A 26,738-nucleotide genomic window follows, 5' to 3' on the forward strand; every position below is an offset into this window, starting at 1 on the left:
CAACCATTCTGTGATTCTTTGATTACCCTTTTCTACCCTACAAGAAGCAGGTTCCAAAGAAAGCTCCAGTTACTATAAATTTTCCCCTTCTCTGACATCAGATAAGAGTCTTGCTGAACAGCACATAACCAGTGTTGTGGACAGAAATAAGAAGTTGTTGGCAAAATGCATACATCTTTCACCATGTACTGGTATACTTAAAGATTAATGAACAGTACATTTGGCAAAGCTAGTTCAGATGCAAATAGTTACATTTTCTAGATTAATACTCCGGGAGAGATCAGAGATAGCTTCCATTACTTTAATAGTTACAGGCTTAATACACGATTTTCCTCAGAGAACCATTTAAAAAAATTCCCCAAGAAAATACAATACAAAGTTTATACTTACCGACTGTATGGAAAATCAAAAAAGCAGAAGCTGGAGAGCAAAGTTGAATCAATATTAATGACAATGTCACCGCATGTAATTTAGTTACTCAGTTGTCTATTACTTCACTATTACAACAATATTGAATAAACTATTAAAAGAAATCCCCCTACAGATCTCACTGTAATATATCTTCACTGCACTATCTTGAAAAACGAGAGATAAAAAAAAAATCATTCTTGCACTTTCAGGAAAGTTTTCACTATCAAGTCATAAAAATAAATTGATCCTTCACACATTTCTGTACTAAACTGATAATGAAGAAAAAAATACAAAGAAAATTTAAAATATATATATTAAATCTTGAATAAATAGATTTCATTGTAGTTAAGTAAACAGACACATTACAGTACCAACAACAAATACAAACTCACATGTACCTAATGTGAAGGCAATCTGTTATACTTCATCTCTAATACATTATTTTAAGAACCTGATTATTGCTTCTTCCTGTTATAAAATATTTGTAAATATATGAGAGGCACATTGTCAAGAACAGAAAATCAAAATTTTCATCACTTTTTCCATTACATTTCATCCTGTCTATGTGCATGGCAACTTCAAAAATAAAAATCCAAATGTGATAAGGCAACCCAGCGAAACTCCACATTGATACAATAACTTCTACATTGAAGGGGTAAGAGGATATTATCAAAGATGTTGTAAAAGATTTTTCCAAAGAAGTTGACTTTAATTTATGTTTTAAATATCAGCAAAACCCAAACCTTGAGAGGCATTCTTAAAAGTTTTGTGCAGCAAGATTATTCCATATGTTTTGACTTCCAGATGATTTTATATCATTCATATAAAAAGATTTTTAAAATGGAATTACTCTTAGAATGCTTTTGTTTTGAATCGCTACATTCGATAATTTACTACTGTCTATCAAAAATACATACAAAACTATGCAGGATATGTTTTATGCTATTCGGGCACATATAAGCATGTTTTTGGCAAAATATTAAATAAAAGCATGTACGAAAGATAAGCTATTGAAAACTAACAGTAGGTAGAGTTTGCACATTTTATTTAGAGTCCTCACTTCGTGCACCATCTTCTTCAGTTAGCTTGCTTCTAGCTAAGTCCCTGTATGCTCCCACCATTACTTGCTCTCTTGATGGTCCGAGCTCTTGCAGCTGTTTTCTTTGTGTGGTTTCTAGTTCTTCCAGCCGCTTGCGAAGCAGGGAAAGCTCCCTTTGATGTTGTTCCTCCTTGAAATTAAGAAAAGTGTTTCTGTTACATTTTGCAACACTTACAAGGGACCAAAATATTTTCCATTTTTTAGTAATGATTTTAAAATAAAACTGTGAAGTTCAAAATGCCCTTATCCATTAAGATTTTTTTCCACATTTTTTGTGGTTATTGTTCTGACAGTCATCACAAAGAGCATCAGCAAGAAACATGCATGCGGGCATTCCTGCTGTCAGGTAGAAGAGGCACACTGAGCTGAAACCCTGTCTCAGTTGCCAAGAATCAGTAAGTTCAGCCTGGTCAACCTCAGTTAGAGAGGTTTTCTCCCTCAGAAGGTCACTGGAATAAAGTGCTTTTAACCACACAAGAAATCAAGGATAGCAATACTCCTTTTACTACTGAAATATGGTCTGAAAGTAACACAATGATACTTCCTTGTCCAGAAGGAGCCATTCAAAGCCTCTCAAAAAATGGTGAAGTATTGAGGACAGGGTTAAAACTGCCTGCTTGCAAAGTTCTGAAGCACTGTACCCTTGTCTTCCAAGAACTCCTTCATATAGCGAGGAAGGGAACAGCACTGGAAGCATTCCTAAAAGTTCACGTCCTCTGTTCAAAGACCAAATATTCCTCCCTTCCTTCAGACTAAGACCTACTACTGTTCGAACACCCTCTTTTGTTGTATTAGTTTCACTTATTGTAATACATCACCACCTGAAGAAGGGGAAAGGACACTTCAGGCCCAGGAGGCAAGGCAGATGATGACATTATACCAACTGGATTGAGCGATGGTATGTTAGGATTCAGAATTAAACTCCGGAATTCATTGTGTCTACGTTGCAAGTCCTTTAGTCTCTTCCGGAGGCATGTATATTCTTCATAGGAAACATTCTGCCTATGAAATAAGAGATTTCTTATTGCTCAAAATATTTAGTATGCCAACACATAAGCCTACCTTTCCACGAGTGCTCTGCTGTTTGCTATGCTTAAGAAGGAAAAAAATATACCAGAAGGAACTGAAGGTGCAAGATCTCTCTATATGCTTCTGCCTAAATGTCTGTCTAAAAGTCCCTCTTCACCTTAAGCTAACTGCTGTATTATGGATTAGAATTTATTCGGTAGATAGAATAAATTAAGATTTTAACAGCATGAGCAGTACTGAGCCACAGAAGCCACACTAAATTAATTATTTGAATCAAGCCCTCCATATGTGTTCAATGGAGAGCAAAAAAACAGAAGCTTGTCTTTCCAAGAGGTTGTTAGTCTGTTTTACTTGCAATTCTGAAGTCTTTTTCTTTCCCGTCTTCTATTTATTTTCACATACTATACTTCCAACTCTAGCACTGCTTCTCTGTGGCACCCCCTTTTTTACCTATCTTCCTCATTTTGAAGGGAACCTTGCAATTATATTTATACTGTCTTCAGATATTCTTCCTCCATTTTTCCCTGAAAAGAGACAGCCCTGCAGCTGTCTTATGAATTCTTAGCTGACCACACAAACACAACCATCATAAATAGACTCCATTCAAAGAAGAATTTTAATGCTGAAAATGCCAATAAATGGAACCTCAGTTACTAAACTAAGTGGCAGGTACCTTATAAAATACTTTTCTGTAAGTCTGATCTTGGGAATATGCTGTCTTTCAAAGGATATATAAGCTAAGAAAAAGCAAAGTTTATTACCTATTTAATACCTGATTTTCTTTTTCTAGTTCTTCTATCTTGGCTTCCAAAAGTTCTAGTTTCTCTTGCATCCTCCTGTGTTTATTATCATTGAGAGTCTTTCTCTGTCAAACAAGACATTTCAAATTGAGCCAAGTAATACTTTGGTATACTAGATCCTGTAAAAGTTAAATCTATATTGCACATGGTTTCAAGCTGTGACATTTTTTAGGATTTTCCTTTTTTAGAAGAGGCATTGTATTGTTCGAAGGTTCTGAAACCCATGAAGGGAAAAAAAAGAGATGAGAAATGATCCAGAACTGCGCATTCACTGGGAAACTAACTGTATTTTAGAATGACAAATGTCATTCCTTAAATGACCACGTATAAATACAAGCACTGGACAAAAAATTGCATACTTTCTTCTGTGACTTTTTTGCTCATGTTAACCTCAGCTCTGAACAACCTTAAAAGCTAGTTGTTCGTTTCATAACCCGCATATGCCCAATGTATAAAACTGGCCATTAATCTTGGGCTTTTATAAAAAAATTAACCAGCTTTTCCTTCAAAGCTATTTCCTAAAAAGCAAGCTTAGGAGAAGACATAAAATTTTAATATTCCATGATGGGTACCACATTGTGACACAAAATAGATGGGGCACACATAATCAAGGAAAAGACCACCATCTAGCTGGTATCTGAAACATCATCCTTACTAATTAAGGAAGAGTCTACCTCTTAAATTTAATTAAATATGCACAGGAAAACTCACAAAATCTTTGATGACATTTCAACAAAGTTGTTGGTTGTAATATTCTTTTACTTATCACTTCAACCTATTTCTATGCTAATCTTTAAGAACTTGATTATTTTATTATGTATAACAGATTGCAAATAAACCCTTAAAACAATTCTAGCTGCCCAAAATAAAGCTGAGCTTTTCATAAGCTGCATCACTCATAAAGGAAGAGTCAACATGCCTTTTTTTGAGCAACAGCAGCTCGACATAGCTTGTTCTTCACTTGGTTATATTTCTCTTCTCTTTCTGTGATACGCTGAGTAAGTTCATGCTTTTCCTCCAGCCATTCGATACGTTTGTATTCTAAAGTCCTTAGAAAAGTCAAGTAAAGAGATTAGAAAGTTATATAGACAAAGCAGCGCTTTGGATTATTTTCTTAGGGCTACTGAAATAGATGTTTCTTTTTACAACTCCTGCCTTATATATTTGAAGCATCTGATTTAAATTTGATTGTGCTCAGAATCCACAAAATTTGAACGTGTGTATTAACATCATCATTGGTTTTGTTCAACTATGAGTGGCAAATTTTGAAAACTGATTCCAACAGCTAGTTAACTGTAGACTGCTTCTTGGGTTGGCATGTTGCCACACAGTCCTGAGAGAAGTTCTAAATTCAAATCAAATAATCACACTGAGCACAATGGTAGACAACTAAAGCTTACGCCAAACATCAGTTGTCAGAAGAGCTGACAGCTATCTTCTCTATTTGGAAAATAAGATGTAAAATTAGATTGCTACCATATGTGGCCTACTACTCTGTTGAATTAGAGAAGGGCACTAATGTGTGCTCCTGACCAGAATAAACACCAACACAATAGGAAGGTCCCACTGATATGGTTCCTAGCCAACATACCAGCTGAATGCAAACCAAGATTAACACACATTATTTCTTTGGAACTTTGCATTGTTAAAACATCTTAAAATTAGGCTGTATTCTTTGCCATACCACTTGCAAAGGACCCAGTTTCTCTCTTCAGTCTTGTTTGTCTGGGCTACCTGCCTTGTGTCTGAGTAAGGAAGAGCTAGCCACATATTTAAGCACAATCCTGTATAAAAACCATATTATGAGATTCTGTGTAGTTTTTAAGAAATCTGGTCTAGGGACTGGTGTCAGTGCATCCATACTGCTCCAGTCTTGGGCTGATGCAGTTCCCCTGCAGGGACTCTGAATACACCTCTTTAAGTTTCTCGCCAAACACCCTTTAATCTTCTCTGCAGTGGAAGTATTACAAGTCATCTGCTCTCAAATCAGAACCAGCATCCTGGCCCACTTGGTACCCATCACAACTTTTCTAGTTTGCTGTTAACTGCAAATAACTATTGCTATGCAGGAACCAAAGAGCTTTATCCAAAAGCACTGCTTGACATTAGAAGAAATTCCATGGACACAGGGGTTTAAAAATGTCCCAATAGAGACCTAACACTGATCCTGAAATGCTGAACAAGTGCCTGCCTGGGCTCATCTCTCATCTATATCAATCTTACAGGTTGTCTTTAGCCCTTTCCTCATTTCAGACTTTTGTTCCCAAGCCTAAGCCAGACACACCCAAGCAAGCAGCTGCCTTGCCTACTCATGGCCTAACTAGCACTATTTGAACTTAAGCTGTTTATCTTTCTTATCTTTTGGTCCTTATTTCACTTCCTCTTTAAGTCAACCTACAGCTTTGATGAGATTTAACTCTTGGAGTTCAAGCTTGTAACAATACTGAACTGAGCAAGGAAGTTGTGTATTGCCCACAGAGTCAGAAAAAGAATGGAAACAGGTGCCAAGGCTCCCAGCGTAAGAGCAGAGCAGACTGGGAGCGCTTACCTGTAGGCTGCAAAACTTCTCAATTTCTGCAGCATCAGTCCTGATGTATCTTCCATTATCTACATATTTATAAAATGATCTTAGAGGACTGCCAAGTTCCCTCCGCTGCCTTCCCCAAGAAAACCTGTTCCTCTCTGGTAAAAGAGCCTATAGCACATTTACACTATTTTAAAAGGCCTGTGACAGTGATTATCTCACTCAGAATATTAATACACCTTTCTACAGTAAATATCCAATGTATTTAACATACTACTAACAATTGAACTTTCTGTGTGGTCTCAATACGATAATCTACTCAATTATTAAACTGAAAAGCAATACTTACACTAATGATGTCAGTGCAACCAGTTTTATCATAGCAGTAGCACTTTGTAGAAAAGGCAAAGTTAAAATGAAAAATGCCGTATTACATCTCTTGAAAGTTTTCTATTTGATCTGGTACATGGACTTTCTTAAAAATCCACCACACACAACAATCCAATAAAAACTTAAACATGTATTCAGTTATTTTGCTATGAAACACTAAGTAGTCACTTCAGACTAACTGACAAATGAATCTTTAAATTCCAGGAAAGCATTCATTACTGTACTGGCCCTGAACAATATTTGGTTTCCTTCAGCATTTATTACCATATTTTGATTGTATATAGTAAAGCTCATACAGTAATGGAAAGACTGGAAAAAAATCATTAATCATTAAATTGATTAGATTTTTCACTTAATGGGAGCAACTTGAAGATGCCCCCAAAAGCTTTTATTTGCCTCATATCAGCTAAAAGGATCTGGTGAGAGGGGGGGGGGAAAGAAAGTATATACACAGACTCAGTCCCTGAAACCTTTTCAAAGCATAATACAATGTTTAAATACTTTTTTTCCCCTTTTATGCTAAACATACTTACGAGAACTGTGTGCGCTCTTACAAGAACTGTGTGCGAAACTCTGGATCCACTTAAACTAAGAGAAGTTTGGCATTCACTTCAATAGAAACAAGATCTCATTTCATAGACATAGCATATTTCATTAGTCAAGAATTATTTGCAACAGACATGAATGGAAACAAACTCCTATTTTTGAAGTTATCACTATCAGTTTTATATATGCCACATAACAGAAGGTATAACCATTTTCTACAGTTGTCCTGTATTTCCTGTTCAGGCCTAATTTCAGACTTTATTTGGAATCTACAATCCACATTTTGTAATCTACATGAAAGGAATACAGCAATACAAAAAGAAAAAGTAAAGACAAAAAAAGAAGAAAAAAATTACTTCTCTGTTTCCAGTTGAGCTTTTTCTGCTTGGCTCCTTGCATTTTGACATTCTTGTTTTAACCTTTCTATCATTTCTTTCAGCTTTTGATTGGAATCCAGCAAATCATTTTCTGATTGAGAAAGTGAGGCAACTTGGAGCTGCAAGTCATGAATTTGCTACAAAGAAATGCAAGTTTTCATTTGAGAAGATACATGAATAATTAACAATTAATTCTGAGAAACTAGGTTTTGATAAGCCTTTGTTATTTGCTCCATTCCTTCTTATGCAACAGCTTCTCCAGAAGCTTTACAGTAAATCATTAGACAAGGAAAAAGTTTTCTATTGTGGTTAAAATGAGAAAGGGAGGCACAAGTTATTAGCCTCTGATACGTTTCCTAGGACCTAAGGCATCCTACATGATCCCAGAGCTGTAGAGACCTAGAGCATCAAACCAGATAGAGTAGCTGAGCTTTGGAGCTACACAGACTCTTCTCTCTCATAATGCACAATGCTGATTCCAGCTGTGTGACAGCTTGGTGGCTGAACCAGTTGGTCTGCAAGAGCAAATAACTACAAAGGGTCTTACAAGCTGACACTCCACAGTCAGCACGTAGAGATGATGACTGTTTTCCTTTCTTTTTTCCCTCCACACACGTACACTCATAGATGCCCCATCTCCTGATTCCTGGAGGAAAAAAATATATTGCCTTGAATATCAAGTGCATACAGCTTGTGTTGCAGACTTCCTTGATGTACAGCTACGTTCTCACCTACTAAATAACAGTATAGGCGAGCAGGAGTTAAGAGAATAAGGTTTATTTCCAGCACTGCCATCAATTCACTTTGCAGTGGAAATATACCTCTTTAGACTAGTTTATTCATTTAGGAAACAACTGTTAAGCACTTGAAGAACCTCAGCTGAGAGGTCCAGTCTAAATGCAAAGCATTACCTAGAAACAATTTATAAATCTCCATGGCAACTGAATCTCCAGTTAAATAGCGCATAACTATGTTCAATATACCAGTCTATAAACATTCAGCTTTGAAATCCTTGGTACACACAAAATGCATGGAGCAAAAGCTGTAATCCATTTATACAGGTCTAGAAAGCATATGTGATTTCTTAGTACTTTTGCATTTAAATATCTATTGTATACAAAATGTCCCTCAGGAAGAAAAGTCTTAAAGTTCAATCTAATCTTCAAACACTGGACTTGAGAACTGCAAGAAAGATGGAATTTCTCTATAAAACATTACAATGCAATAAACCCCTACCTGTTTTAGGTCAGCAGCTTCAGTTTTCTTCTCTTCCAACTCCTCAGTCTGAATAGCTTGCTGTTGAATTTTTAATCTAAAATTGTATACAACATCCTTATTTTTATCTAATTAAAATACAGCTGTTAGAAGTTTGGACAATTCAGTCTGACAACAGAATATATTGCATAAATATTTATCAGCTTTTCAATTTAGTAAACAATGATTTAAAGGCCTATTTTTATTGATAACTAGAATGCATATGGGAGTAAGAAATATGTTGACTTGTTTGCTTTTGGAATATGATTTTCACATTTGTATGAAGGTCAGGATGATAAAAAGAGGAAAACAACTTCACTGAGTACTATAATAACCAGCTCAAAGAGATGCCATATTACGGTCTCGATTTGCCAGTTGCTGATGTTACTCCACTGTGGAAAGAGAAATGGTTTACACTAATGCTGGGCTATGCCGGCAGCCAATATGGAGTCAATTTTATTATATAGTTATTTCTTTAAAATGTTTATTAGAAGGAAAAAATTTTTCTTCCAAACTTCTAAACTTTATTAAATAACATATTTTTTCTTTTACAGAAGATAATTTTGTTTCATTTACTATAATGAACATTTATTTACCTATAAATAATAATCCTCTATGCTGAATACTGTAAAGAAATTAGGAGAAAAACCTTTGTGAAATTTATATTAAGGTTAGAAAAGCCACACTACCGCAGTCGTTGAAGTTCCTTTTTGCTAGATTCTTCTGCCATCTGTGCAACACGTAGTTTTTCTTCGTACTGATCCTTTTCAGATTGCCTCCAAGTATCTTGTTTGGCTTTCATCTTCTCTAGATCAGCTAATCTCTTCTCAAGTTCTAACCTGAGATAGCAATCAATATTTACACAAGAACCATGACAAAAATAAGTGCCAACAAAAGTGTTTAGTTGCTAAGAATATTTAAATAAGTTACTCAAAACAGTCTTCCCCAGCCCTTTTAGAAGTTGAGCAATAAATCAACAAACATACTTTTCATCCTGTAATGCTGCAATTTTTTCAAAAACTTCCTCTTTGGCAGCTTGCACTTTACGAATTAGCTCCCGATCCTTTTCAACTAAAAGCACCTTCTGACGTTCAACAGCTGCTTTAAGAATTTCATTGTCTGACAACAATCCTGCATTATATGTTAAAAAAGTTAAAATATCATTATTGATATAAACATGAGGGAATCCAATAATAAAATAACATTATACATTAATAAAAGGGAGCTGAAATTCAAAATTCATATTCCCACATGCAGGGGAAAAAAAAACATAATAGACTAGGCCTTTTTTAGTCTAACAGCAACAGGTCAGAAAATTTCTGAAAAGCAACTATTACACTGGAATCTCTGTCTACACCGGCTTATTATTTTAACAAATGCAAATAAACAGTTGATATTATTTAGATTTAAAGTCCAAAGCAATTTCTGCTAAGCAATTGTGCCTGGATAAAAATGTTCTACCATAGCTATGAAAAGGTTAAGACAGAAAACGCATTATTTTCACAGAAGAGATGAAGTTTATGGAAACGAATAACCAGTCGACTAGTGAAACTGCAGTAACTGGTCTACAGGAAATCTCCCATTTTCATCCACTCAGATTAGATGCAATGAAAATGGAAAGAGCACTAATAATATTTATATGCAAAATCAGTTACAAATTTTGAGGACTGTATTACCATTAAAAGCAAAAAACTCAAAAAACAATTCCACAAACTTGAGAAAACAATCAGAGTGAGAAATATTACCAAATGTAGCAATTCTGAAAGTTGTGACTCTATATGCAGGAACTAAAGATGCAAATGAAAAAAATGTAACCAAGGCTTCTGTGCTCACTGGCAAATAGGACAACACTCTATAGCAATGACTGCTGGTTATTTAGCTAATTCAGTGATAAAAACTGGATTTCACTGCAACTTTAGGTTAGCTTAAAGGCAGGTGATTTTATGAAATTTAAAATAAATCTTGTTTGCATTTAGTTTCGTATTTTATATGCTCCAACATTTTTAGTTTGCAAGATATCACAAAAGTGTGTTGTCGATACAGAAATTGACACTTTTTGGATGCTCTCAGGGAACTAAATACTAAAGCAAGTGAACAGAAGCAACTGTTCCTGGGAGATGACAGTATTTGGGAATTATGGCACAGACTCACACACTGAGGACAGTCCACTTAAGAGCTGTGTACTGATTTAAATCATCAGCATATAACTAGTACTAGAATACTAGTACTAGTTTCACTCTGGAAGGTTATTTCAGGTTGCCTACAGGCTCAGTTTTGAATTAGGTAGCCTACACCACTGCCTATTTTCTTCAAAGAATGAGCTAGAACCTACATTTAGTCTCACATGAGCACCTTACTCAATTGTTGTTAGTTCTATCGATGCAAAATCATAGCACAAAATAACCACTGAAGTCCTAGATATGTTAAGGTTTCAAGCAAAGCGAAAGACTGAAAAATTTGGCAATTTTGTTTTAATTAACCTATAAAGTACATGATTTGAAACAGATTATGTTCAAATTATATCACAAATTCACTAATTTACATAGCTGCAAATTATTCTGTAATTGTTCTTCTTACCCTAGTAAATCAAATGATACAACAGTTAGACAGCAAAATGAATTTTCAGATCTATCATCTGGACTAGAAGTAGAGGTTAAGATTGCTGGGGGATGATTAAAGGAAAGATAATTGTAATATTGTTCTAACTGAAAGTTACAAAAGTAACCATTAGAAATTAATTGCACATTTTACCATCCATTTCGCTTTGAATCCTGTTTCGCTCTCTTTCTACCTCACTCTTTGTTCTTGCTGCCTCCAGTTTGACATTTGTTACTTCTAATTTATGTGAATGTTTAAGTTCTTCTACCTATGAATTAGAAAATAAAACCACATCAACTGAAAAAATATATATATTAGCAGCTTTTCTGCATGTTTTTCATGTGCTACTTTACTAACAAGAAAAACTGCTAAATAATGACAGTCTATACTTTTTCTAAATATTCCTTTTAAACAATTTTTTTCATCCACTGCGTTCCTGAAAATCATTCCAGAATATCCACTCCTGTAGGTCATTTTAATGGTGATTATACAGACTCTGTACCACTAAAGCTTATTGACATGATCTGATTCCCCAAATCATACTCAGTGCTACTACAAGTTTTCATTAATTCCTCGAGTCAGACTCTGACAATTCATGAATGAATTGCCAGTCATCTTCAAATGTAAGTTTTGTATATTCTCTGATAAAAAAAAAAAGTAATCAAAGACAATATACATTACAGGAACCAGGTTATCTGACTATGGACATGTACTCCATACTTAAGCAGCCAGTGATTACAAGCTACAGACTGGAAAGATTATTCTTTTAAAAAGCCTTGGAGATATATGCATAAACACACAGGACTGCCTATGAAAACTTGGTTTCTGAGCAAACATTACACATTCTACAAAATCAAGCTAGAATAAAGTTAGATATCATCTCCCTAAAGTGAAACAAAACAGTGATAGGCAAAACCAGAGTATCAGTTATTTCTCTAAGTCATTTCCATTTGATAACTACGTATAGCTCTCCCAACATCCCGGAGTGCTACACTACTATCTCAAAATCCTGGTCATCATAGTTTTAAAGTGCATTTTAAATCAAATACTTCTCTACAACTGTGACATGCATATCAAACTGCCTCATAAAAGCAGCAGTTTTAAGAGCATCAAATCACCAAAGACAATTACTGCTTGCATGGAAACTTTCTATAGTTTAGGCATTTCTACACAGTAATTACACGGTCGATGAGAATTAAATACCTAGAGGAAAGCACTTATAATGAAAATCCATTCACAGTGACAAATGTAATTACAACCTGCTAGCATATACAAGTGGCAAAAGGTTAAGAATGACACAGTAGCTTATTAAGTAACTACACTGTGGATTTCGTTGCTTATATGAAGTTGAGAACATTTCAGGGCCACCTGCAAAATTTTAAGGTGGCTTTTTTAAGGCACAAAATCCAGAAGATAAATGTGTACAGTTGTGCTCAGGAATAAGACTGAGTTGGTGCAGAAAAAGTGGGGGGGGAGGTGGTAAATAGTAACGAGTTTCTACTCTTCCTCCCTTCAAGAAACACCACCGAGTATTTTAATTTTCTCCTACTTCTGGAGGCAAGCAGAGAACATCAGTTAATACAATGTCAAGACTGTGACCACCTATTATATATATTCTAAAAGGTTCCTGATATAAAAGGCTTAACAAAATAGTTTTTTAAAATGAAGATACATAGAGGTTATTTTCTTACCCATGACTCTACTTCCTATTTATTATTCATACTAGACAAGTATGACAGGCTGTAAATAGGTTTATAATATTGGTATAGTTATATTCTATTCTTATGGTAAGCTAGAACTTTCTTGGATTCACGACAAAAATTGAAATGGTCCATACTTATAAATTACAAGAGCTGAGTACTGTAAAGCCTGTTTTGAATGACTTCTGAGACTGTTAAAGATGAACTATGGAAGAAATTACAGTATTTTTCTTGTACTACATCTTCTCTGAGGCATATTATGCCAGTATTGACTGTCATACCCATATAAAGTGCACGTCAGTGTTATTGTAGAAAGTATATTCAGAAGTACAGGATTGCTTTAAGTCAGTCTACAGGTTAAAACAATTCTGCATTCAACCGGATATACAGGACCAAAATTACTGACTTTATGGTCAGTTAAGAAATACCTAAAACCTTTCCAGAAGAGTGAGAAGACACAAGGGATTAAACTTGCTACCAGTGCTGTACAGAAACATTTCCAACAAGCTACACTGTCATTAGCCCAAGTAGAATGCTGCACTAACGTGACTATCCTGCTTCTAATAGAACCTAAATCTCAGCAGGTGACTCCAGTGCAGATTGCTTCCTGTAGGTAACACAGCACATTCTTTTTACAGTATCCAGAAGCCATATCTTGAATAAATATATACATATATTTTTTTCAAGTTCCATTGCACTCTATGAAAGATTAAAGGTTGTTTCCATCAAATAAGGCTATCTTCATGAGTAATAAAAACATGAATGTAAATACATCTCTTCAAGTACTTTTCCGTTTAGAAAAAAAGATCTAGAAAATGAAATAAAAAGCATATAACCTCAACCTACAGAGATACTCTTAGGGATGACGTTTACCTGTAAAATCACATATTCTGGATCTACCAACCGAAAATGGAAAAAATCTACTCCAATTCACAGCAGAAAAAAATGTTACTTTATTCTCAATATAAAATACAGACAGAAAAAAATACAACATATGAACAAATGTATTTCAGATATCATAAAAGCACTTACTTTAGCAGCTAAGGAGTTGACTTCTCGTTCAGATTTGTGAAGTTTGCTGGTTAAAATAATGTTTTGCTCATGACTCATCTGCAGTTCTTTCTCAATGCGATCAATCTGTTGTTCAGCAGACTTCTTTTCTGCCTGGAATAAAGAAGGTATTTGTAAGCCTTTTGGAGCAGGGTATTCACCTGTATGGTTCAACTGATTTGCCCTTCCAGACATTACTGACATCATATATATAGCAAAATATTTATCTTTGCTGGACAGTATGTTCCAATACAATAAAGTATTTTACTCAAAAGTAACAACTGTTTTTTCTTACACTGCCTGCACAGAATCACACACATCTTCAATTTAAGAGGTAGAGGTAATCAGAATTACTTAGGAAGCAGCAAGTATTTGCATCAGTAAACTGCCGAGATCTAAACACGGGTATGCACTAAGCGGTGCTCATAAAGATGTCATATCTTGGCCTATGCAGTTATACTAAGTGAAGAGCTAACTTCATGGAGAGGAAATAAAATGTAATTATTGCTAATATTATAGACTCAAGACCCTGAGCTTTACTAAAGTCTCAAAGGGCTGAATTTGGCAGTTCATGACTCCTAACATAGTTAAAATTTGTTTTTAAATCTGAAATTGCAAAATTTGCAGTTTTGTCTTCTTTTGTAGAATCTATGGCAAAATAACCAGTGATTTCAGCAATAGCTTTATCAGGCCAAGTGTTACTCTCACTACACTCTACACGGCGACCAAAGAAAAACGAAAAAGAAAACAATCTTACCTCTAGAGACCTTGCCATAGTCTGCATCTCAGCTAACTGTCGTACTTGTATCCTTTGAACATTTTCTGCTTGCACACCACAGTTGTCTCTTTCGGCTCTTAGTTCTGCTACTTCTGCTTCTAAGCCTTTTAGTTTCTGATGTAGTTGTGCCTTTTCTCTGGAGAGTACCTCCACGCGTTTACTGTCCCTTGTGGGATCAACGCTAAGCAGCTGATTATGGAGTTCTTCTTTATCTTTATCCAGCCTTGTTATCTGATAGTTGTTAATCAGAAAATATAAACCTCTACATTAGCTAGCTGCTGGACAGTAACATGTTCTGGAAAGAACAGCAATGTGCATTTAAAAAATAAGAAAGAAATTATATTTGTGTTTGTTTTCTTTCTTAGACTAAGATAATCAAAAAGCCCATTACTTAATGCCTTTTTTGCCTCAGTTTTCACTGATGAGGCTTGTCCTCAGGCCTCCCAGGCTCCTAGGCCTCCTAACAGAGTCTGTGGAAGTAAAGGAAGAGAGTTAGGAATCATTTAACTCACTTGGACACACATTAGTCTATGGGACCAGATGGAATACATCCAAGGATATTGAAGGAGCTGGGTGATGCCATTCAAAGTTGATAGAGAACAGCCTTGCCAAGGTCATGACAGGCAAGGAAGGTTCCTGATGACTGGAAAAAGGCAGACATCACACCCATCATCAAGAAAGGCAAGAGGTCAAGAAGGAGGATCCAGGTAACTAACAGGCCAGCCAGCTTCACCTCAGTCCCTGGCAAGTCCTCCTAGAGGCCATTTCTAAACACACGAAAGACAAGAATGGGGCTGGAAGTAGGGCTTACTGAGGGCAAATCATGCCTGACTCCACTTCTCTGCTTTCTAGGATGAAGTGACTGGTGCTATGCACAAGGAGAGGGCAGTGGAGGTTGTATACTTTGATTTTAGCAAGGTGTTTGATACAGTCTCCCATAGGTCTCCTTATTACCAGATTGATAAGATATGAGCTGGATAAGTGGATGATAAATTGGGTGGAAACTTGGCTACACTACCAGGCTCAAAGAGTTGTGATCAGTGGTGCAAAGTCCAGCTGATGGCCTGTAAATAGTAGGGTCCCTCAGAGATCAGTACTGGGTCCAATACTGTTTGATGTCTTCATTAATGACCTGGATGACAGGATGGAGTGCACTCTCAGCAAATTTGCGGACATCTGATTGGCAGGAATGGTCAATATGCTGGAGGGCAGAGCTACTATTCAGAGGCACCTAGACAGTCTGCACAAATGGGCTGACTGGAACCTCTCGAAGTTCAGTGAGAGCGAGTACAAAGTCATGCATCTGGGATGGAGTAACTCAGAGCAACAGTACTAGCTGGGGCCCACCACGTAGGAAGCAGCTCCACAGAAGAGGATCGCGGGGGCGGGGGGGGACGTGGGGTCCTAGCAGACAACAAGCTGAACATGAATCAGCAGTATGCCCTTGCAGCAAAGAAGGCCAACTGCATCCTGGGATGCATTGGCAGAAGTAGAGTCGGCAGGTCCAGAGAAGTGATGCTTCCCCTCTTCTCAGCACTTGTAAGACCACATCTGGAGTATTAAGTCCAGTAAACAAAGGATATTGACACACTGGAGCATGTCCAGCAGAGGGCCACCAAAATGGTCAGGGGGTTGAAGAACATAATGTATGAGGACAGTCTGAAAGAACCAAGCCTGTTCAGCTTGGAGAAGAGAAAGCTCAGGGGAGACCTTACCGCTTTCTACAACTACCTGATCAGAGGATACAGAGAAGATGGATCTAGACTCTTCTCAGAGGTGCATGGTGATAGGAAGAGAGGCAACAGACAAGTTGGAATATGGAACATGCCAATTAGATATTAGGATTTTTGTTTTTAACCATGAGAGTAGTTAAATACCGGAACAGATTGCCCAGAAAGATTGTAAAATCTCCATTCTTGGAGATATTCAAGATTTTACTGGACATGGCTCTGAGCAACCTGATCTACTTAGACCTCTTCTGAGCAGGGTGTTGGACTAGATCTATGAAGGTCCCTTCTGATCTAAATTATGATTCTACAATTCTACAGTTACAATAGTATTCAAACCTGCCAGTAGCTCAAGCATAGCGAATGTGATTTGACCCTATCAGACAGAAAACAAAGCAATAAAAAAAAAACCCTGCTGTTACAAGTTAGTAAAATAGGCATGACCTAATCTCAAGATTGTAACCAAAGAACATATTCTAAATACGTAGTTCTCAATGTTTCAAAACAAGTTTTGTGGACTGAATGTAAGGTGAGGATTGGGGGCGAAAAAAGTGAGAAAGCAAGGTCTGAAAGAGACTCGGTTCTCTCAAGATTTGGAAACTATATTCTAAACTCTGATTTGCAGCACTGTGCTTCTAAAAGTTCCATCAATGACCTCTATGGAGAAAAGCCAAATTCTGTAGCAGAATTCCTCCAAATCCCTTTCATGCAGAGATCCAAGAATTATTGCGTGACATGCCCAAGCCATCACATAGGAATTATGATGTTTTTGTAGTCTCCCTATGCCAAACGGTGTGGGAGGTTAAGAAGGCTGCAAAAGCTTTAGCATTTCTCATATCCAGATGTGGCTCTGAGAGAGAGGAACTAGGACACATTGTGCCCTGGGCTCAGGGTAATCCCATTCTCCGTAACTGTGCTAGTCAGTTGCAGAATGAGCACAAGCCCAACAAGCCCACAAGACAGGCAGGCTGTAAAGCAGCACCTGGGGTTAGCTCTGGCAAGGAACACTGTTCTGTTTTTAATGTTTTGCATTTGTGGATTTGGATTGATTTTGAAAGCGATGATTGCTTTTGATTTGTGTCTCATGTTTGGACTAATACATTCAAATCTGGCATCTTGGGATGTGCTCCGAGACAAATACTTAAACGAAATATGCAAATGATGTATACAACTTTCATTTACACCTTTGCATATATTTAAAACATACATAAGCTGGTACTTTATTTAGCCATACTTTCGCAAGTCCAATTCTGAAACAAAAAAATTTACAAATGATTTATCCAGAAGTTAATACAACTTAAAAATAGTTATCAAAGTTTTCACCATCCTTTTGACCACCACTGTTACAATCCAACTTATTTTCAAAATTTACCCATGTTTGGCATTAAGAATATCTTCTGCTGCCTTCCTGTTGGGTTAGGTGCGACATAAGTAATTTAAAATTTAAATCTACATCAGTTGCTCAGGTAACCTATTAATTCCAGATTAGTGTAATGTCTCAAATTCTACCTCAAATGTGATTTAAAAAAAGCATTTAAGCAAAGCTACTGGCTGTCATTTATCAGAAGGCAAGTCTATTCTTATTTATAACAGCACAAACGGTATTACAACAAATCACTGAACAAACCTACAAAGACAGCTTTAGGCCAAGTCATAAAAGTGTTTTGAGAATTAAGAGAACAGAAACAAACACTACATTATGAAATTATGTCAGACTGACAACTCATCAAACTACCAACATTTTCACAAGGCTCAAGTGACTGTCATCAGATACACTTTAAGCTACTGTAACACTGCACATACCTCAGCCTCATATTTTATTTTCTTCTCCTCTAAAACACGTGCATGCTCTTCCTTTTGATGTTCAAATTCTGATTTTAGAAAGGTATGTTCATAACGAAGTTTGTTATATTCTGTTCTATATTTTTCCACTTCCTAAGTTAGACAATAAAACGAATAGACTCAATCAGAGAAAGATTCAGATTTATTTCCTTCAAACATCTATTCAGCGTTCCCATCATTTTAGAAGTTATACTTGTTCAACTGAATCCCTCTTTCTCCCTTTTCTAGGGTTTCAACCTTCACTGTCCAGAGCAACAGCACTGAACAGTACCAGATGAGGACTGTCATACCTTGCTCCTCTTGCCAACTTCAGTTTTAATTTCTTAATGTTCCTATTGTGAGAAACAATTATAAATTGGTGGTCACTACTCTAAATGAAACAAAATGAAGTACTTTATTACTTACAATTTCTAGCTTCTTCAAACGTTCTCTCACAGGAGATTCCAATTCCTGCTGTATTTGTGCTCTTAATAATTCCAATTTTTGAGGAGTTAACACCTTAAGACAAAAAGCTATAAGTAACTAGTCATATTCATCTCTTTTTACTGGGATATGCCAAACAGTTAGCAATAAAATATTTCAAGTATGACTTTAGGAATCTTGTTGAATTTTCTATGTTTTTGTAACTATCATTGAAAAATTTTTTACAGAAGCAAAGAAACGTGATATTAGCTAAATAAAGACGTTCTGGGAAGATAAAAGCAGCACTTAGAATGTCACATTTTACTGACAAAAGAAACAAAAATGTTGAGGTAAATTGCCAAGAAATTTGTCTCTTTTTTGGAGAAAAAGAAAAGAAGTTTCATAAAAAGTAAAGCATGATTGTCTGGAAAAACTTTCCAAATAGTAAATGACCCAACCGCATTTAGTCAAAATGAATGATACCAAACCAGTTCCTTGTAAAACATATCATTTACAGCCCATAAGAAAAAAAGTGCTATCTCAGTACAATCTTCCACAAGCAAACGTGAGGTCATACATGCAAAGCACGACCAACAGATACACGGCTCCTGGTTTGAAATGAAACTGAGATCAGGAAAGATTTCCTGCCTTAATGTCAATATTACATGGTATTTTGGTAAGGGTAGTCTTGGGTATGGTCAATAACAGCAAACTAACTACCAAGAGAGAGAGTTTAAAAAAAAAAAAAGACAGGTATACATCCATAACCTGTGACAGATTCTACTTTATTCTACTTTTCTTTTGCTATTCTGTACCCCTAAAGTCCCTGAAGACTAATTCTAGTTGCAGCACAGAGGCATCTCTCCTCCTTTCAGAGTCTATGGATCTCCTCCATTCACCTGGAGATGTTTTATTAGATGTTGTATTTGTTCCCTAGGAACATTAGTTTATACAGAGACTTCTAACGTCTTAGAACACTGTCCGGCAAGCAACCTATAAGTTGGGTTGTTCAGCCAGGAATAGAATCAGCACAATCCTTCCGGTTCTGAAAAGCTGATGATATTCAAATATACAAAGTACCTGAGTAAATACCAACCCCTGTGGAAGAGAAAGAGTCCCTCAGACAGAACCCTATGTAGTTCTTTTGATGATAAAATAGTCATTACAAAACTCCACCTTCAGCAGGTAACAGGCAAGAAAACTGCAAATAAATCTGAAAAATGAATGAGCTCTTATTTTTAACCTAATCACTGAAGAGCTACTACTAGTCTTATCCAAAGTTTGTGGAAGTAAATAAATTCTTGTACAGTTATAGCAATGTTAGTATCTCAAAAGATTTACAGGATTTGAGAAGTCATGCTCTCTAGAGAAGTCATTCATGAGTGGAAATCATTTCACCTAAATCAAGACACCCACATCTAAACTAGTCACCCCTCAGATCTCTCTACAGGCAATCATAACTACGTCCTGCACTAGTTTAAAGAAAAAAGCAATTATAGAAGATGTCATCTAAGATATCTTAAATGCTTAAAAAAAAAGAAAAATGAGAAGAATTGCCATCATGAAGAGAAACCGATATCTATTTCTCCAGTCACTAATGATAACAGATTTAGGCATCTAAGCTATCCACTAGAGCAGATGATTCTCCCTGTAATAGGAAAGCATGCACTGACAGAGCTTTTCCTCAGAGACTGAGTCTCACTATTAATGCAGCATACAACAGGATATGGGAGACCAGCTAAACAACAAAAAAAAAAGTCATCCCACAGTCACTCCAGAGAAATATATGCATGTTAGATAAACAGAAATATAAATGTGGCCCTATTACAGCATTAAAATTCATATTAAGCTCTGTTAGTAACATATTTCACCTGCATCTTCAGTTCTTCAAGCTCTTGTGTTTTACCCAGCAACTCCTCTTGATATTCAGCAAGGAGAAACTGAAATTTGTCATGTACAGTTTGCTTTTCAACTAACAACCGTTTCAGTTCATCTTGTGATTTTGTATATTCCTCCTGTAACCTGCAAGACAAAGTACAAACTTATCTTATATTTACCCTCTAAAAGCAGAGGGATATCTATTTAAATATCACCTTTTGCAAAACATTGAAAAGTGACACCATATTTACAAACTTATCAAGTATTTTGGAAACACTGCCTAACATGTATTAAGGTATTTTGAATTGTTTATTTTCTAAAATAAACAACACTCAAATCTGTCCTTAAATACAGAAATAGCTCACGCACAAAAAACATGCTTCCACATAACATTTAGCTTCACCTTTTAACAGCTAAAATGAAGAAATCTGTTTAAATTAGCCTACCTTATATGTTCGGCCTTTAGAGTTTGATAATTTGCTTTATGGTGTTCACATCGCATTTTTTCATCAATCAGAAGTTTTTGCAACTCTTGTGAACTAGCAACATCACCATTTCCAACCATGGGAGGAAGCAGGCCACCAAAGGTATCCATTCTACAATGACTACTCACGATGATTATTGATAAAAATTAATATATAACAAATCTATAACACCATCCACTCTTTTCTGCTGATGACATCCCAGAAGATCAAGTCACCTGAAACAAACACAAGGACATGTAATTAGTAATCAAGTATATCCACAACTCAAAGACTTAACATACTGCTTTTGCTTTCAGCACAGAAGAACCCTGCCTCTGCATGGTTCCTCCTAGAAACCTCCCACTGAAAGGGCAACCCTTCTCTGTTCATTCTGCCTGCCCTGAAATTTGGTAGCCCTCCCAGGGCCACAGATAAATTTAATAAAGGAGATTATTTGAGTCAATACAAAATAAGCGCAAGCAGCTCAAACTGCCAGATATATGAACTGTTATTTTTACTTTTGGTGTACAACAAAAATCAAACTATGATGCCAATTACGTCCCCTTACAAGGGTTCAAACAGAGGCCACAGACCTCAGAAACAAACAGTTTTAACTACTACTTATCACAGTCACTGTGCGCTTCACTAGCCTAATAAGTTGTTCTACTCAGCACACCATCGATTCAGCTGGAAGAACAGCAGATAATTCTCACTGACGAATTCCTATCAAACCATCTCCAGAGAAGAGTTAAGGTTTCACGAGCAGGTATCTGCCAGATTGTCCAAAGTTCAACTCTGAAATACACCACTGACATACGTCATTTCCTCATTTTCAAAGTTTATCTGGTAGTTTCTTGTGCTCTTTCTGGAAAGAGTTTTGCTAAATGTGACAAACTGAGATTGGTGAGAAAACTGCAGCTCACCAGATGCTGAGAAATGGAGAAGTATCATAATATGCCAGTTCAGTTCTTTTCAATATGAGAAACAAGATACTGTGTTAGACTCATTGCTAGTGACTCTTCTAAAGGATCTGGAGGAAGGAGGCTTGTAACCAAATTTTAGGGAAGTTACAAAGCTTTGAAACTGACTACTCTGCCATTTTAGCTTTTGGCATAACTGGACTGGGGACTAAGAACTCAGTATTTGCAGTGGTGCACAAAATAAAACTCAAACAGGAGTAAATTTAAATCCCCAGCATCACTACAAATACCTCACCTTCTTCACATATAGAGTTGAATATATAATACTTTCCAACATTTCACTCTGTTAAACTATTTTAAGGACCCATCTTAAACACTTGGCATTTGCTATAAACTTCTGAACTACAAGCGAGATCAAAATGTATCTTCCATATAGGAAAAAAAATTGTATGGTAATACCTATTCCACTAAATGACATAGTAACATCAAAAAAAATCTTATGTTTCAGTTTCTTTCCTGTTTTTCCTTCCTCCACTGCCAAGATGGGAAAAGGTCAGAGGAAAATCTACCAGTATAAGCAACTGTTACAATAACAGAATAGGCAAAGTGATAGCAGCAACTTCTTTTTATTCTGCTTTATCCAAATTTGCTGGGAGGAGAAGGAAGAAGAAATCAAATAAAGAACATTCTCCTCAGTGACCGTCCTGTACGTGCATCCAATTTTGAGAATTAATCCCTCTACAGAACAAATTCTGAAGAACCCTCTAATCAACATAGTATCTATTTTTCATCCCTGAATTTTGTTTGTTCTTGAGAAACAATGGACAAAAGCAATTTCCAAACTCAAGATTATTACATTTTCAATCCTTAAACCAACAGCTGTATGAGGAAAAGTGGTCAGTGATCCTAAGTACATAAGCTGTGTGAGACAACAGAAAGTTCTGGTATGCAGACAAAACCCAGGCAGCACATACCTAAGAATTTTTAAGCATACAGAAAGTATTATCATGATCACTGTTAAAAAAAAAAAACAAAAAAAAACAAAAAAAACCCAGTATTTTCTCTGTCTCAGATCTTTGCTTTTATAAACTACAAGCACCAAATTTAAATACTGAACCAAATTCAGAAGTAGGAACACAGCATTTAAAGTTGGGAGTGAATTATCTTAGCTTATGTGAGCAAAAAGTACTTCTGAAGTGGTGTTAATGTTTACAAAATTAAAAACACCAAAAAAAGAGTTTTCTGAGAACATGAAAAACAAAAGAAAAAGATAAATGGAAGAGCAGAAATGCAACCTTTTGTACTTTCAGTTCTAAACTGATGCAGGTGGGAAATACACACTCGCCTGACAACTTTTGCTCCTATCAAAAAGTCCACAGATTGTAAAGCAAGACACACATCCTGTCATGTATTCATTTGCATGAAGATTTCATGAGAAAGAAAAAAGGAAAGAGCAGGAAAAAAAATCTAGCTCACAAAACAACTGTTTAACCCTTTAAAAACCAAAGTGGTGCATAGTTAAGGAAATAAAGCTATTTTGGCTTACAGGGACATCTTGTGGCAAATTTCATGATCTGCATTCCCAGTAACAAATGTGAGACAAACTACAAAATCAAAGACTTCGTTACTTAACTAGCTCTCTTTCCCTGAATCTACCAACAGCAACATAATATTTAACATACTCACTTTCTTACAAATAAAACAAAAAGATTTTTTTCCCAACAAATTCATATGCTTCATTTTCAAAACACAAAATAATTCCTGCTAGTGAGCTCTGAATATTTAATACTGTTTCAGGGCTACATAAAACGTAAGTATACAGCTAACAAGTTAAGAATCTTTTCTATGCTAATGGCCTACAACATTTGCTCACAGTCAACGATCAGACCTTAAATAACCTTCACCATTAGTTATTTCTAAAATGAGTTCTCCACCTATATTTGCCAGTTTTTATCATGTTACAGAACTGCAGACTTGTATCAGTCGCTGCAAATTCATTTTTGCCTACTTTTGTCAGAATTCTAGACCTCTTTATGTGTTCACTTTTTTTTTCTTCAATCAGCCAACATTTTGTGAAATAATACAACCACTTGTGTGAAAGACTGAGAAACTCAAAGGAAGCACACAGCCTCATGCAAGTGCCTCTTCAAACACTAACCCTTCCCATCTCTGCTTAAGAGCCTACAGAGCAAGACTAGATAATGATGAGAAATTGTAACCCAATTCAACAGCTTACTGTCACCAGAAGCAGGAGGTTCCACTCCTCCCTTTTTCATCTTCACTCTTAGAGCTAACATCCATCAGACCCTTCTGTGAACTGATTTACCTCAATAAGACAACAGAAAATTAACCAAGCAAAAAACACTCAGTAGTTTTATGTGAGGTCAGTGAGCCAAGTTAGCTCATGGAAAAATCCAACAAGCTACAGAACAGTGAAAGCAGGGAATGGAAACTGGTTAGGGGAAAGAAACAAAGAGACAAATAAACAGCCAGAAGGAAGAGCAAGTGTGTCTTCTTTCAGGAGCAGGGAGCTGTTACATCATGAGCTCAGATGCTCATGAAACCACAGCCTTGAATACCTAACTTTTAGACAAAGTGAAACGAATCCCACGTTAAATGACTATGCAACACACTCACAAGAGATCAGACTAGCCAAGAAGAGCAAGTGAATCAAAACAAAAACAAAATTATATCTCATTTGAGAAATACAGTAGCTTACCTACCATTACTTTAACACTCCTCACTCTTTACTCCATCATCAGCAACTTGCAATAGCCAAAGTAATCACCTTTTAAAAAATAGAAATAAAACAAATATTAGGGAAAAAAAATCAAAGAGAAACATGAAATCCTTTATTATAGGAACTTCTATAATTTGGATACTACTCAGCTATCACAGCAGAAAATCCAGTGAAAGCAAACAGTGCTTTTGCATGTGTAAATGCTGAAATTTTGGAGAACATCTGTATGATTTATATGTTATAGAGCACATCAATCTCACTTCAACTATTTTCACTTCTTCCACAGAACTGTTCAAAGTACAAATTTCAACAACAATTAGGCATGCACTATTTCACAGTGTATGACACACAGTATCAGCCTCTCTGTTTCTATCATATATTGGAGATCGGACTTTTTTGTTACACAAAGGACAAAAACAAGGTTATATCTTAACATAAGACGCAAATTTTTGCTTTAGTACACAGCTAAAGCAAACCAATAGCAGTTGCAGCATTGCCAGATATACTACTGTTCAAACTAAAATTTTGCATGGTAGCTACATTTGATAACTCTCCTGGCTGTATTTGAGAACAGTTAGTCAGACATCATATGCCAGTTATCTTTTTCACTATATCATGACATGAGTCCTTCAAATGCACACGACAAACTTTTGCTTACTAGAGTGTCATTCAAAGTTTTATTCAGGTATACAGATGTGATAAACTGCTGCTTGTCATGAATACTCTATGCTGCACAACCAACATTCTTCTTCCATTTCTACTGACAAAGCATTTCACATTCATATTGACTTAAAGACAGAGAGATTCAGATAAGACAGATATCGCCTCTTAGTATATGCATTCCACAGCGGTCCTGCAGGCAGAAGCATGATTGTATGCACCCTACAGCATGTGCACAGGCTTTATTTTGGATAACGAGCATGTGAGGCAGAGCAGGCTTGTGTCAGTCACTATGACACTTATGCTGTTGACTTCCGTATGACTTACGGATACAGAAGCCTTGTACTACACTAATATGTACTTTATACTAATATCGGTACTACACTAATACAGGGGTCAAATTGACATCCTGAAGTGCAGAAAAATAATCAGCATCCTCAAACTGCACGTGGATGAAGCCCACTGGTGGAAAAGATAACACGAGAACATGCACGTAGAGCAGGCTCTTTCTGTCCCTGAACTTTGCCGCTTGTGCTGGGCAGTCCCCAAACTCAGGGGGTCACCAGCCCACTACCAGCTCCCCGAGGCCGCAGCAGGCTGTTACCACCGGACGGAAACACAAGAGAAAGACGGCCGCGCTGTGGGACCGGCTGCCGACCGCTCCTCGCGGGTTTACAGGTGTCCGCTTGGCAACGGCGGGCCTAAGGGAGGAGCGAGCAGGGCCGCGGCCGGAGCGGGTGCCGAGGGGCCGGCCAGCTCGCACGCCACGAGGTGAAACCCCAGGCAGGAAGGCCCACGGGCCGCCCGTCTGCCCGCCCTCCCCGCAGCGGCGCCCGGCCACCCCGCCCCACGCCCGCTCACCCGGTAGCGGCCGCCAACGGTCTGAGGAATTTAAAAATGGCGCCTCACCTTCCGCTCGCGCCACCGCCCGCCGCAGGCCCGCGGAGCATCCTGGGAGCACAGGGGTGCGGCGCCACCGCCCCGGGGAAGGCGGAGCAGAGCGCGGCGCGGGGGTGGGGAGTGGCCGCGGCCGCGTTGCCGGGGAAACGGGCGCGCGCGACCTGCGCGCCATAGCCCCACCCCCCGCGGAGGGGCCGCGTGCGGCAGCCGCTCGCTGGGCGGGGCCGCCGGGCGCGCGTGCGTAGAGCGGCGCCTCGCGGCAATGGCCGCGCGGCGCCAGGGAGCACCTCCCACCGCCGCGGGCGGTTAACGGCCGTTAGGGGCCGTTGCGGCGGGTGGTGGTGTGCTGCGCTTTGGCCCTTCTGGCCCTCTCTCGGCCCCTCGGTGAGGAGCGCCGCTGAGGCGGGCCCGGTTGCCCCTCCGTCCCCGCACGGCTGGTGTCTCATCGCCTCCACGGGTTCGTCTTTGCCTTCTCAGGCAATGGTTTTGCGGTTACGGCAAATCCCCGCTTACACGTGCGGTATTATGGTACGAATTAATGCTTGTCCCCAGGCTTCTTTAAAGGAAGGATACTATGGCAGGTGAAAAAGTAGAAGATACATAAATCGAGGGTTCCTGGGTTTTTTTTTTTTCTCCTAATGTATGTCTC

The 26,738-nt window shown here is 37.5% G+C and overlaps 1 protein-coding gene across 7 annotated transcripts; it reads right to left on the reverse strand.

Moving 5' to 3' along the window:
* Positions 1-287: 287 nt before the first annotated feature.
* CEP83 (centrosomal protein 83) lies at positions 288-26,311 on the reverse strand. Of its 7 annotated transcripts, none has more exons than XM_064510260.1 (18): positions 26,099-26,310; positions 24,513-24,577; positions 20,852-21,105; positions 20,399-20,549; positions 18,531-18,623; positions 18,087-18,218; positions 14,536-14,787; positions 13,761-13,892; positions 11,182-11,296; positions 9,417-9,561; positions 9,120-9,269; positions 8,413-8,488; positions 7,724-7,822; positions 7,156-7,313; positions 4,259-4,388; positions 3,301-3,404; positions 2,332-2,512; positions 288-1,640 (listed from the first exon to the last, which is right to left on the reverse strand). In XM_064510260.1, the coding sequence occupies exons 3-18, from the start codon at positions 20,998-21,000 to the stop codon at positions 1,455-1,457; spliced, it is 2,253 nt and encodes a 750-aa protein (XP_064366330.1). In that variant the 5' UTR covers positions 21,001-21,105; positions 24,513-24,577; positions 26,099-26,310; the 3' UTR covers positions 288-1,454. The 7 variants fall into 7 exon arrangements, with proteins under 7 accessions (XP_064366330.1, XP_064366335.1, XP_025978983.2 ...); XM_064510265.1 differs by having other exon boundaries at positions 24,509-24,577; XM_026123198.2 differs by having other exon boundaries at positions 26,051-26,310.
* Positions 26,312-26,738: the final 427 nt, after the last annotated feature.

Source organism: Dromaius novaehollandiae, chromosome 1, assembly GCF_036370855.1.
Source record: "Dromaius novaehollandiae isolate bDroNov1 chromosome 1, bDroNov1.hap1, whole genome shotgun sequence".
Classification (NCBI taxonomy): Eukaryota; Metazoa; Chordata; class Aves; order Casuariiformes; family Dromaiidae; genus Dromaius; species Dromaius novaehollandiae.

Bases quoted from the DNA above. Each gene is read 5' to 3' on its own strand.
- CEP83 (XM_064510260.1), bottom strand. From the start codon at position 21,000: ATGGATACCTTTGGTGGCCTGCTTCCTCCCATGGTTGGAAATGGTGAT. The intron at 14,788-18,086 runs GTATGTGCAGTG...AACAACTATCAG, and splicing joins AAATAAAATATGAGGCTGAG to ATAACAAGGCTGGATAAAGA. The intron at 7,823-8,412 runs GTAGGGGTTTAT...TTTTTCCTCCAG, and splicing joins AAGCTGCTGACCTAAAACAG to GAATCAGGAGATGGGGCATC.